Source organism: Labeo rohita, chromosome 23, assembly GCF_022985175.1.
Source record: "Labeo rohita strain BAU-BD-2019 chromosome 23, IGBB_LRoh.1.0, whole genome shotgun sequence".
Lineage (NCBI taxonomy): Eukaryota > Metazoa > Chordata > Actinopteri > Cypriniformes > Cyprinidae > Labeo > Labeo rohita.
The window spans coordinates 7,152,455-7,163,957 of record NC_066891.1 but is presented as its reverse complement, the minus strand read 5'-3'; the positions used below and the strand labels follow the sequence as shown (position 1 = coordinate 7,163,957).

The 11,503-nt window shown below is 35.2% G+C and overlaps 2 protein-coding genes across 3 annotated transcripts in view; both read right to left on the bottom strand.

The window, feature by feature from the left end:
* Positions 1 to 1,383: 1,383 nt before the first annotated feature.
* On the bottom strand, positions 1,384 to 7,902 carry ube2j2 (ubiquitin-conjugating enzyme E2, J2 (UBC6 homolog, yeast)). The gene is made up of 7 exons (XM_051097188.1): positions 7,721 to 7,902; positions 6,952 to 7,082; positions 5,821 to 5,861; positions 5,631 to 5,733; positions 5,069 to 5,207; positions 2,518 to 2,598; positions 1,384 to 2,414 (listed from the first exon to the last, which is right to left on the bottom strand). Exons 2-7 carry the CDS (start codon positions 7,080 to 7,082, stop codon positions 2,130 to 2,132), a joined length of 780 nt encoding a protein of 259 aa, XP_050953145.1. The 5' UTR covers positions 7,721 to 7,902; the 3' UTR covers positions 1,384 to 2,129.
* Positions 7,903 to 10,454: 2,552 nt separating this feature from the next.
* acap3a (ArfGAP with coiled-coil, ankyrin repeat and PH domains 3a) overlaps positions 10,455 to 11,503 on the bottom strand; it is a 95,318-nt gene continuing 94,269 nt past the window's right edge. For both annotated transcript variants that reach the window (XM_051096591.1, XM_051096593.1), the window contains exons 25-26: positions 11,263 to 11,365; positions 10,455 to 11,168 (exon numbers count right to left, since the gene is read on the bottom strand). In XM_051096591.1, coding sequence (XP_050952548.1) covers positions 11,162 to 11,168; positions 11,263 to 11,365 — 110 coding nt within the window. In that variant the 3' untranslated portion in view covers positions 10,455 to 11,161. The remainder of the gene's footprint in view (positions 11,169 to 11,262; positions 11,366 to 11,503) is intronic.

The window sequence follows — 11,503 nt, the reverse complement described above, 5'->3', positions numbered from 1 at the left end:
AAAATCATCCTACATCGCTGCAGAAGTACCGACCCAGTCTTTGCAAAGTCAACATGCAAAGAACTGCATTTTGCAAGTTCAACATCTGGGCACCATATCAGTCCATTATATGGAGAAAAATGCTGAAATGTTTTCCTCAAAAAACAATTTCTTCACAACTGAAGAAAGAAAGACATGAACATCTTGGATGACAAGGGGATGAGTACATTATTTGTAAACTGTTGTTCTGGTAGTGGACTTCTCCTTTAAAACCACTAAATCCTAGTTGCAATGATATTTGTAGTGGAAACCATTAGAATTTTTTTGATGGTTCCTTTTGTTTTTCAGCAGGGAATTGTGTTCAGGGGTAAATACACGTTTTATTTGGGGGGTCCCATGGTAAAATTCACATTTCAGGGGCTAAATATTACATTATTGGGACATGAAAAACAACCCACAGCAACATTGTTAAAGTAGCCCAATTCTGGCCCTGGGACTCTTGTGAATGCACGTCAGTTGACGAGGAAGATAAACAATTGTTGAATAAAGTCATTATTTTTTGTCATAGCTTCATAATATTACACTTAAACACTGATGTCACAGACCTTAATACCTTTCTTGGCCTTGAACATGGTTGTTCCATTCCTGTCTATGCAGGGTCAGAAAGCTCTCGGATTTCAACAAAAATATCTTAATTTGTGCTCCAAAGATGAACGAAGGTCTTACAGGTTTAGAACGACATGAGGGTGAGTAATTAATGACAGAATTTTACATTTTTGGGTGAACCATCACTTTAAGAATTGATTTGCACAAGAACTGGAGTTGAATCACACACAAAGAGCTTTCTTTAACAGAATATTATTTATTCAAAATGTAAACACAACATGACTATCTCTGATTACACACCCCTCTAAAGGAAAGGATATCGATCAACAGCGTTCATGGAGGTGCTGAAAAAAGTATTACTGCTAGTATTCGGGACATCAGAACACTTGAATTGGGGGAGACCAGAACATACTGGTACAAAAGAGAGAATATTAATTCCCTCCGAGTCCGAATGAACAGCGTCACGACCGTTCTGACCCAGAAAGAGATGTTTTGCGCTGCATGTAGGCCTCAGCAAACTAGACTTGCAAGTCTTTGTTGTGAATTATTTGTGCAACTCAAGGTTTCCTTGTCCTAATAAACACAACCAAAGATCTTACAGTACAACAGGAAAGGTAAGAATCAAATGCATATGCCTATGTTTATAACACAAATTAAATCGGTATTTAATTTATTAAGAATTATTGCATAAATCACAACCCTTGAAAAGAAAAGAAGTGCTGTGTATTGTGAAAGCCAAGTAGTGCTGACAATCCTACATATTGCACAAAAACAATTTATAGTGTTACATGGCCTGGGAAAAAAAAAAAGTTCATATGCTTTACGTTTGGCCGACAGCGACCCCCTCCGAAAGAAAGTTAATGTACACTTGGAGCGCTGCATCACAGGCAAACAAAAGACAAATAATTCATTTTTACACCGCTTCTTTCCTGGCCTAACTGGTTGTTACGGTTGGCGTAGCGCAAGCGAGCACAAATGCATTTAAAAACAATTTTCCATCGGTAAAGCACGTTTACAGTTGAGCCATAAAACAGTCAGGGATTTTCGTCACAGCAATAAATGGTGCGACACACTTCAGAAATGCATTTTATTCTGCTGCTGTGTTGTTTTTAAGGAATGATTGGACTTTTTTAATCTTTCACGTAAAAACTCAGCATCCTATATGCACAGATTCTAAAATCGTACAGTTTAATGTGAAGAGAAATGTGAAAAACAACAAATGCTGATCCGGGCCCTAAAAAAGCCCACTCGGATTAATTTCGTGGTCGCACGAAGTTGGCTTCTTCTGGGAATTGGGTAAGGTAGAAAATTAGCTTTTTTTAAAATTTCCTTCCACGTTAATAAAGCCGTCGCGTGACCTTGACCTTTAAGTGGCTGGCTGTGGCCACTACGGAGGAAATCACCAAGCTCTCAATTTCATAAACGGGACACTGCTTCATTTTATTTGGTTGTGAGAAAACCCTTTTGATTTCTCGCTACCTATTTTGGTCGTGAGAACAGCACCGGCCTTTCGTCCCTCCCGTCGGCGTTTGTCGTTGGCCGATTCATTCCTGCGCGATGCTCCGCAGAACGTACTTGACCGTGTAGGCGAAAGCGGCGAAACCTACGATGACGAACAAATTAGCGAGCGCTCCGCCCAGGAGTCCATGGTTACGGTTGACCTGCTGGAGGTCGGGCGGGTGGGCTGCGCCGGGTGGCAGGTGGCCGTTCAGGGGCAGGTGGCCGTTTTGTGCGTGGTGGGCTTCGCCATCCGGCACCACGTCGGGGAGGGGCAGCGCTTGCGAGCGGGACCTGAGCTCCTCCTGCATACGCTGCTTCTGCTTGATTTCCTGTTTGAAGGGGGCGAAAGGGATCAAGTATTAATGTACTTGTTGGAAGAATGTGTTTACGGCTCATGCATACATCTGTGAGGAAGTCTGGCATGGTACGTACTTCAACAACATCTGGAAACAGTTCACAAAAGACTTTGTCCTTGATGTTGAATGCAAGACTCTGGGAGGCCAACTGTCGTTTCTGGAGGGAACACATTAAAAGCAAACACGGCATTAAAGTTGATCCCATTTACGTGCTTTGTGCATGTTTACACATAAGGGTGCATTTCAAAAACTCTTTCATATAAACACATTTGGAGTAGACGTCACAGTTACATCACCGGCAGCTGTGTTAGTAACAAATGGAGGGAAATGGGTAAAATCCATGGAATAAGAGAAAAAATTTATTGTTGTGCCTTTGAATGTCGGAATTGTAATGCAAATAATTTTTATAGAATACTGTCATCGAAAACACCATTTGAAGCTAAACAGATGTTCAAACAGACAGACTATGGATGAAACCTGCTATGATTACTCTACTTTTAAAGCATAAATTTGATTTAAACAATTGTTAGGGGACATATTGTATTACAATTACAGCATGAAATGCTGTTTAAACCTAGAACATTTTACATAACATTTACCTATTTTATCTCACAATTCTGATGATTTGTTTCTCTGCAAATGCAAGCTTATATCTCCAAGTAGAACTCAATTTAATGCAAAAATAGAAGTGTGGGCTGTAAACTCATGATTCTGAGCCGAGGGAAAAAGAGAGAATGACGAGTTGATTTATCAGAAAAGTCAGATTTTTGAAATATAAACTCAGATGTAACTTTTTTTAAAAATTCTTTTTTTATTCCATGCCTTCATTAGACCGCTACTTGAAAACTGTCATTTTCTGCCACCAGATAAGCTCCGCCCACAAAAACGTCATCGCTGTATGCAAACACCAAATTGGTCTATAAAAATAAAAAAAAAGCCTTTTGAAATAAATGCCACAAATCTGGTATGCAATAGCCACCTTAAAATATTCAATTAATTAATTTAAATTTAAATTAAATCTATCAGTCAATTCATTTCTGATAGATTGAAGCCCTGGCTCACAAATAAAAAATGCTTAAAGTGACAAAAAAGCCCTTAATATGTAAACAGATGCTAAAACAATATAGCCAATTTCTCCCTAGTATAAAAAAAAGCATACTGTAAATTCAGAGTATACTGTACCATTCAAAAATCTAAAGTTTGTAACATTTTTCATGTTTTTTAAAAGAAATCGTTTGCTCACAAAGGCTGCATTTATAGGATCAAAACAATCCAGTAAAACAGTAATACTGTGAAACATTATTACAATTTAAAATAAGTATTTTCTATAAGAATATATTTTAAAAAGTAATTTATTCCTGTGATGCCAAGCTAAATTTTCAGTATTATTACTTCAGTCTTCGGTGTCACATGATCTTTCAGAAATAATTCTAATATGCTGATTTGCTACTCAAGAAACAATTCAACAGTTGTGTTGCTTTATATTTTTGTGGAATATATTTTTCCCTGGTATACAGCATTTATTTGAGGAAAAAAAATAGTTTGAACAGTATTATACTTCATTATGTTCTAATCTAGGTCTATGCATTTAGTATGGCTTTATAATAGCAAAAAAAGCTCTGACAATTTGTGAAGAAAACACCCAGTTATTGCAAGTATGTACTAGTACAGCATTATTAGGGATGGGCAATATGACCAAAATCTTCTATCATCACAATATGGGTAATTTTATTTTATGGTAATGATATATATCACAATATAGTTATTTTTGCTATAAATAAGGTATTTATGATATCAATTTTTGATACAATTTCATAATTCTTATCACCAGTGTCAATATCACAAAAAAACAATACTAGCCTGAATAAAAAAAAACTCAAGCTTACTGAAGACAAGTCAACAGTCAGTGATTAAATAAGAATAAGAAACTAATTACAAATAAAAAAAAAACTACAGTCGAATAAATAAGAAATGTCACATACATTGTATAAAGTTACTGCAATCCAAATTCAAGACATATCTTTCAAGTGTAGAAATTTGGAAAGAAGTATATGTATATGTAATTTCCTACTGTAGTGTAAAGCAAAAATAATATACCTATGAAATATTCTTTTTCATTTATTTTACAGTGCAACTGTTTTACAATATATGACTATTACTGTCATTGTTTATTATTATTATTATTCTATTCTATTTTATTTGGCTTCCTAAAACACCATTGTGAATGTTATTTAGACTGAGACAGTATATCACAAATAAAAAGAGGGTTGAGTCCCCTTTAGAGTTCAGGTATAAATCAATTTTCTGACTTTTGTTCTGACATAAGCTTTCTTAGTTGCATTTAAATCTAGACTCAAAACTCATCTGTTTAGCTGAGAATTTACTGAATGAGCAGTGTGCTACATCCAAACTGATTGCATTATGTATAATCCTTTTCTATTTTTAACCTTTAAGTTAAATTTATTTTATATCATTTTAAAAGTTTTTAAATTCTGTTTTATTGTTGTGATTATAGTTTTTATGGTTATATTACTTCCTTTTTTGTGATTATTGTTTTATTCTACTTCCTTATTCCCTCTACTTGCTTAAAGCATTTCACTGTGATTTTAAATCAGCGTGACACTCACTGTGAAGTCAGAGGTTTCGATACTGCCAAGAGTCGGGCCTTTTTCAACCATGAAGCTCAGGAGGCCGGTTAAGATAGTAGATACGGACCACGCGGGGTTCCACGTGTCAGGGTGAAAATCTGTGATGGAAAGACACAACCTGAAAGAGAAAGAGAAAGCAAGTCATTATGCAGGAATTGCATTATTCTTCTCATTTGAGCGTTTGAGACTTTTAAAGAAACACACTTAGATGCTGATTTGTCAATTCAATGTTTCAACCAAAAAAACCTTATAGTACAGTAACAACTATGAAGTAAAATGTGTGCAACACCCATAGAGGCCAAACTTAGTTTACATGTAGCAACAGATGGACGCATGCGGCACTTAATGAGTGTGCTTAATAAAATAATGTTTTAATGAAAGAATTTTATTATATAGTAAACATTTTATAAAAGCAGTAAGGCTTGATGGCTGTGTCATGCCTAACAACTAACTTAAGCTGTAACTATGCTCAAAATAACTATTGCATACCTGAGTGCTTAAATAATAGTCTTAAAAAGAAAATGAAAGTCAGTTTGTTTACCTTGTATTACATTTAAATCTGCCGTTGGGTGTGATCATGTATATGCTCGGTGGTTTGAATGGGAATTCCCGGGGGAAAATGAGTTTGCCATGATAGTAACCACCTACAAAATACAAGACTAAGTCAAAATGAAGCAGAAACTGCAATTTTTTAAGGGAAGCACTAATGTGACATTAAACTGGGAAATCACCTTCATATGGAGTTTTCTCAGGGCCACGTACTAGATAATGCCTGAAAGAGAAAGAAAGCCACGGATGTGATAGTATTAATCATGTACAGTCTTTTATGTAGATAAAATACAATGTTTTGGAGAGTTTTAAACTTTTTTCATACAATACAAGCATATAGGGGCAGTCAAGCTCTAAAAAGGACAAATAAGCATTTGCATTCTGCTTTAGAAGACTAGAAATGTCATATAGTCATATAGACCACTTTCGTGGTGCCTTTGTATCCTTTTGAGAGCTTGACAGCATTTTTTTTCTATTCACTTTCATTGAAAGGAAGCAGAGAGAACATTCTGCAAAATACAATATAAATCATCATCTGCTGAAATATAATCTAAATCATAAAATTGACTATAAAAAGATTTTAAAAATGAAGAATTATGTTTATGCTCTTGATGAAACTCCAAAACATGACAACTAACTGTAAGTCATCTAAAATAAAATAAAACATACACAACAGGTCAAACGTTTGGAATAATTAATTTTTTTTATTAAATACGTTTCTCATGCTCAACAAAGTTGTATTCATTTGATTAAAGAGACCTAATATTATATATATATTTTTTATATATATATATATATTTTTTGTGAAAATAGAAAGTTTTTTTTTTTTGGATTTTTATTTGAAAATGAAATTTATTTGAAAATGAAATCTTTTGTAACATTATAAATGTCATTATTGACAATGTTTGGTCAATTTAATGAGTACTTTGCAAAATAAAAGTATTAATTTTTCTTCTTAAAAAAAACTTGAATAGTGGTGTATCATGGTTTCCACAAAAAGACAAAAATATTAAGAAAAGATATTTTAATAATTAATCAGATATAAGGTTTTAAGATATATTACAACTAAAAACAGTTGTTTTAAATGCTAAAAATATTAAAAATATTAAATTCTTAAAATAGTACAAATATTACACAAAATTATTATTTTACTGTATTTTTATATGAAATAAATGCAGCCTTGTTGAGCATAAGAGACTTCTTTCAAAAACATTAAAAAGTGTTGCTTATTCAGAACTTTTTGACTGGCAGTGTGTGTTTATGTGCGCATGATATAAAATAAAATCAAATGTTTTAAAGTAAATCAATTGTACCATTCCAAGATGTTGGAGGGCAGAGGTTCAGCACAGATATACGGGACTGGATCTTTCTTGATGCGCAGGTAATCCTGTTTTAACCGCTGTGTTGCTGTGGTTGGGGCCCTCTTGTTTAGGTTGTTGCTCATCTGTGAATCACATGGCACTTTCAGTTACACAGTACAATTTGAACACTTCCTAGTGTCCATACATGTGACTAATATAAAAAAAAACAGAATATTTACCAGCTGAATTACTCAGATCATGTTTGTTAGCAATAATTGCAACCCTACTGTTATGATTGTCAACAAGGAAGCAGCTTGACATCAGTGTATGATTATGAACTGAGTGTACAGCAATCTTACAGTGTGTTCTCATTACACTTAACTGTACAGATTTGATTACGTTACACAACGGCAGACATTTAAGCAAACGAGAAGAACTGTTGTGCTATTTAAAACAACATGGTGGCATGTGTTTACTGTGCGGTTAACACCTTAACAGTCAGCAACTGTAGTCAAAATAAGACAATAACAGTGAACAAACGGGTGTAAATATGATTAAACAACAACGAGAGGAGTAAACAGGGCGCTAAACGGAGACAGCGAGTGTGTTTCAAAACATATAGTGAGCTTCCTATCAAGACAGCATCTTTGAACGTCACAGACGCGTTCTAAACGTTCCGATTTACATTGATGACAACAGACGCTGTCTAGGTAGACAGTTTACTGGGTTTTTAAACACAGCCTTACACACTGAAAGGGGATTTTTAACGGTTCAGCCTCACCTCTTTCAACGCCCTCCACGGGATCGACCACGGTCAAACTGCGGTGATATATTGATATCCCTTTTTGTTTCAGAGTGAATACGCCGTTGATAAACTTTCAAAAATAACAAAAATGTAGCTCTTCGGCTAAGGTGAAATTGTCATCTATCCCCCATGCCAATATGGCTGCCGCAACACCAGGAAGTGATGATGTAAAGGGAAAATAAAAGTTCTGCGAAGCGCTCGGCTGCCTTTTAAAATAAAGGTCTGACATTAGACCGACAAAACTGAGCCAGTTGCATTATACGTGTGGATTTAGGATTATTAATTATTTTTTATAAAGAGAAGTTTCAAATAAGAAAAGCATTTGTACGGCATTGTATGCAGCATGTTGCTGAATAATATTTTCATCAACATTATAACACATGAAAACCATAAATGAATGAATTTGTTCATTTATTTATATAGAACAAACATTATTTATACATATTGTGTAGCGGTCAGTACCTACAGTGATCATGGTATAAGAACCGGCTAATTACAGTCATTCGTTCGGGAATCACACTGTACTCGTCATGTATGTTTATGATTCACAATAAAGAGCCGACTCATTAGAGTCATTCGTTCAGGAATCAGACTATACTGCTCGACCTAAGTGTTAATGATTCACTATAAAGATCCGACTCATTCGAGTCATTTGTTCGGGAATCACACTGTACTCGTCATGTATGTTTATGATTCACGGTAAAGAACCGACTCATTAGAGTCATTCGTTCAGGAATCAGACTATACTGCTCGACCTAAGTGTTAATGATTCACTATAAAGAGCCGACTCATTCGAGTCATTTGTTCGGGAATCAGACTGTACTCGACATCATGTATGATTATGATTCAGAATGAAGAACCGACTCATTAAAGTAATTCGTTCGGGAGTCAGATTACACTGTTTGACTAATGAGTAGCTATAGAACCAACTTAATGGAGTAATTTGTTCGGGAATCAATCTGTACTCATGCATATTTATGATTTGCAATAAAGAACTGACTCATAAGAGTCATTCGTTCAGGAATCAGACTGTACTCTGCCTGTGTACTTATGATTCAATGGTTCAAAACTGGTTTAAAGAATGGACAATCAAATGTGTATTTGATTCAATTTAAGAACCGACTCATAAGAGTTATTGTTCAGGAATCATACTGTACAGTAATCGTTGTCATGCATGTTTATGATTTACAATAAAGAACCGACTCATTAGAGTCATTCGTTCAGGAATCAGACTGCACTGCTCGACCTGTGTGGTAATGAGCCGCTAAAAAGAACCGACTCATTGGAGTAATTTGTTCAGGAATCTGTACTCGTCGTCATGCGTGTTTATGATTGGCAATAAAGAACCGACTCATTCGTTCTGGAATCAGACTGTACTGTTCAGCCTGTGTGTTTATGATTTACTGGTTCACCATTGGTTCAAAGAATGGACAATCCAATATGTCTTTGACTCAGTTTCAGAACCGAGTCATTAGAGTCATTCGTTCAGAAATCAGATTATACTGCTCGACCTAAGTGTTAATGATTCACTATAAAGATCCGACTCATTCGAGTCATTTGTTCGGGAATCAATCTGTACTCATCTTCATGCATATTTATGATTCACAATAAAGAACTGACTCATAAGAGTCATTCGTTCAGGAATCAGACTGTACTCTTCAGCCTGTGTGCTTATGATTCACTGGTTCAAAACTGGTTTAAAGAATGGACAATCAAATATGTATTTGATTCAATTTAAGAACCGACTCATTAGAGTTGTTTGTTCAGGAATCATACTGTACAGTAATCGTTGTCATGCATGTTTATGATTTACAATAGAGAAACCGACTCATTCGAGTCATTTGTTCAGGAATCAGACTGTACTGTTCAGCCTGTGTGTTTATGATTCACTGGTTCATAACTGGTTCAAAGAATGGACAACCCATGGTCAACCCATGTCTTTGACTCAGTTTCAGAACCGACTCATTAGAGTCATTCATTCAGGAATCAGACTGCACTGCTCAACCTGTGTGGTAATGAGCCGCTAAAAAGAACCGACTCATTGGAGTAATTTGTTCAGGAATCTGTACTCGTCCTCATGCGTGTTCATGATTCGCAATAAACAACCGACTCATTCGTTCTGGAATCAGACTGTACTGTTCAGCCTGTGTGTTTATGATTTACTGGTTCACAACTGGTTCAAAGAATGGACAATCCAATATGTCTTTGACTCAGTTTCAGAATCAGACTATACTGCTCGACCTAAGTGTTAATGATTCACTATAAAGATCCGACTCATTAGAGTCATTTGTTCGGGAATCAGACTGTACTCGTCATCATGTATGTTTATGATTCAGAATAAAGAACCGACTCATTAAAGTAATTCGTTCGGGAGTCAGATTACACTGTTCGACTAATGAGTAGCTATAGAACCAACTTATTGGAGTAATTTGTTCAGGAATCAGTCTGTACTCATCTTCATGCATATTTATGATTCACAATAAAGAACTGACTCATAAGAGTCATTCGTTCAGGAATCAGACTGTACTCTTCAGTCTGTGTGCTTATGATTCACTGGTTCACAACTGGTTAAAAGAATGGACAATCAAATATGTATTTGATTCAATTTAAGCACCGACTCATAAGAGTTATTGTTCAGGAATCATACTGTTTCATACAAAATCATACAAAATCCTCATTTTAATCGACAAGAAAGCAAGTATATTTTTAAGATATATTTATTTCCCACAACAAAAGGTCCACTGAATGTTTATGCATTTTTAACAAAATACCATCATTTTATGATATATTATCAATTTGCATCTAAAAAGACAATATACAATATCTGCATTTGAATTTGCAATGATTTATAGTGGCTGTACAGATAAAATATATAGACTACACCAGCATAGTCGATACAAAACAGTACATTCATCACTACAGCAACAGACAAAATCACTGCAGATTCTCCAAACACAACTTTCTTATTATTTCAACTGATTTAAAAACAGAAACAAATAATCAGCGCCAGATATGTTTCATAATAGAGGATAATAAAAGTGATGCTTGTAATAGTATTGAGATGAATGGAAAATGAGAAAGCATTCATGCATGATTTTTTGATTATATGTTTTACAGACATGATGAAACCATAAATTGCAGACGTTTCGACATGTAGTGCTTAATTAAGTGCCTGTTACTGTCAATGGCTAAAAGAAGGAGAATGCAAACGAAAATAAACACTAAACAGTGGGGACAAGTCCAGCTGACCCCATAAAAATACAAAAATAGCATTAAAATCATTGAAAACATTCAACGTGATCATAATTATTGTGTAAAGTCCTTAAAACTCATCTCCATCACACTTAAGATATCAGCTAGTCAAAGTGTCTTCAGCCCCAGCTTGATTGGTGTCCAAAGTTTAAAAGAGTTGATCTGTCACACTCTAGATTAAAAAGAAAAACATATATTAGTATATAAATAAAATTCAAATATTTATTTACATTCATTTTGCAGATGCCTAATGGCCATATAACTACCTGAAGGAGTGACGGAAGTGAACACTCCTCCGTTTCAGCTTCTCAGGATTGTGGGACGCCATATGGGAAAACTCACGGAAAATGTCCAGGTACGTGGTGTCACCTAAAATGGGATCAAACACGTTTAATGTGACTGTACATGTGCAGCTGTAATGTGAATGGATGCTAAAACTGATGTCAAATGTTAGAATAAGCTTTACTAATGCAAAAGCAGGCCTCTGAATGGCAAAGTATGGACATT

Coding starts and splice junctions, on each gene's coding strand:
- ube2j2 (XM_051097188.1), bottom strand. CDS start 7,082: ATGAGCAACAACCTAAACAAGAGGGCCCCAACCACAGCAACACAGCGG. Junction 5,734..5,820: donor TGAGAAAACTCCATATGAAG/GTGATTTCCCAG, acceptor TGTATTTTGTAG/GTGGTTACTATCATGGCAAA. Junction 2,415..2,517: donor TGTTTCCAGATGTTGTTGAA/GTACGTACCATG, acceptor CCCTTCAAACAG/GAAATCAAGCAGAAGCAGCG.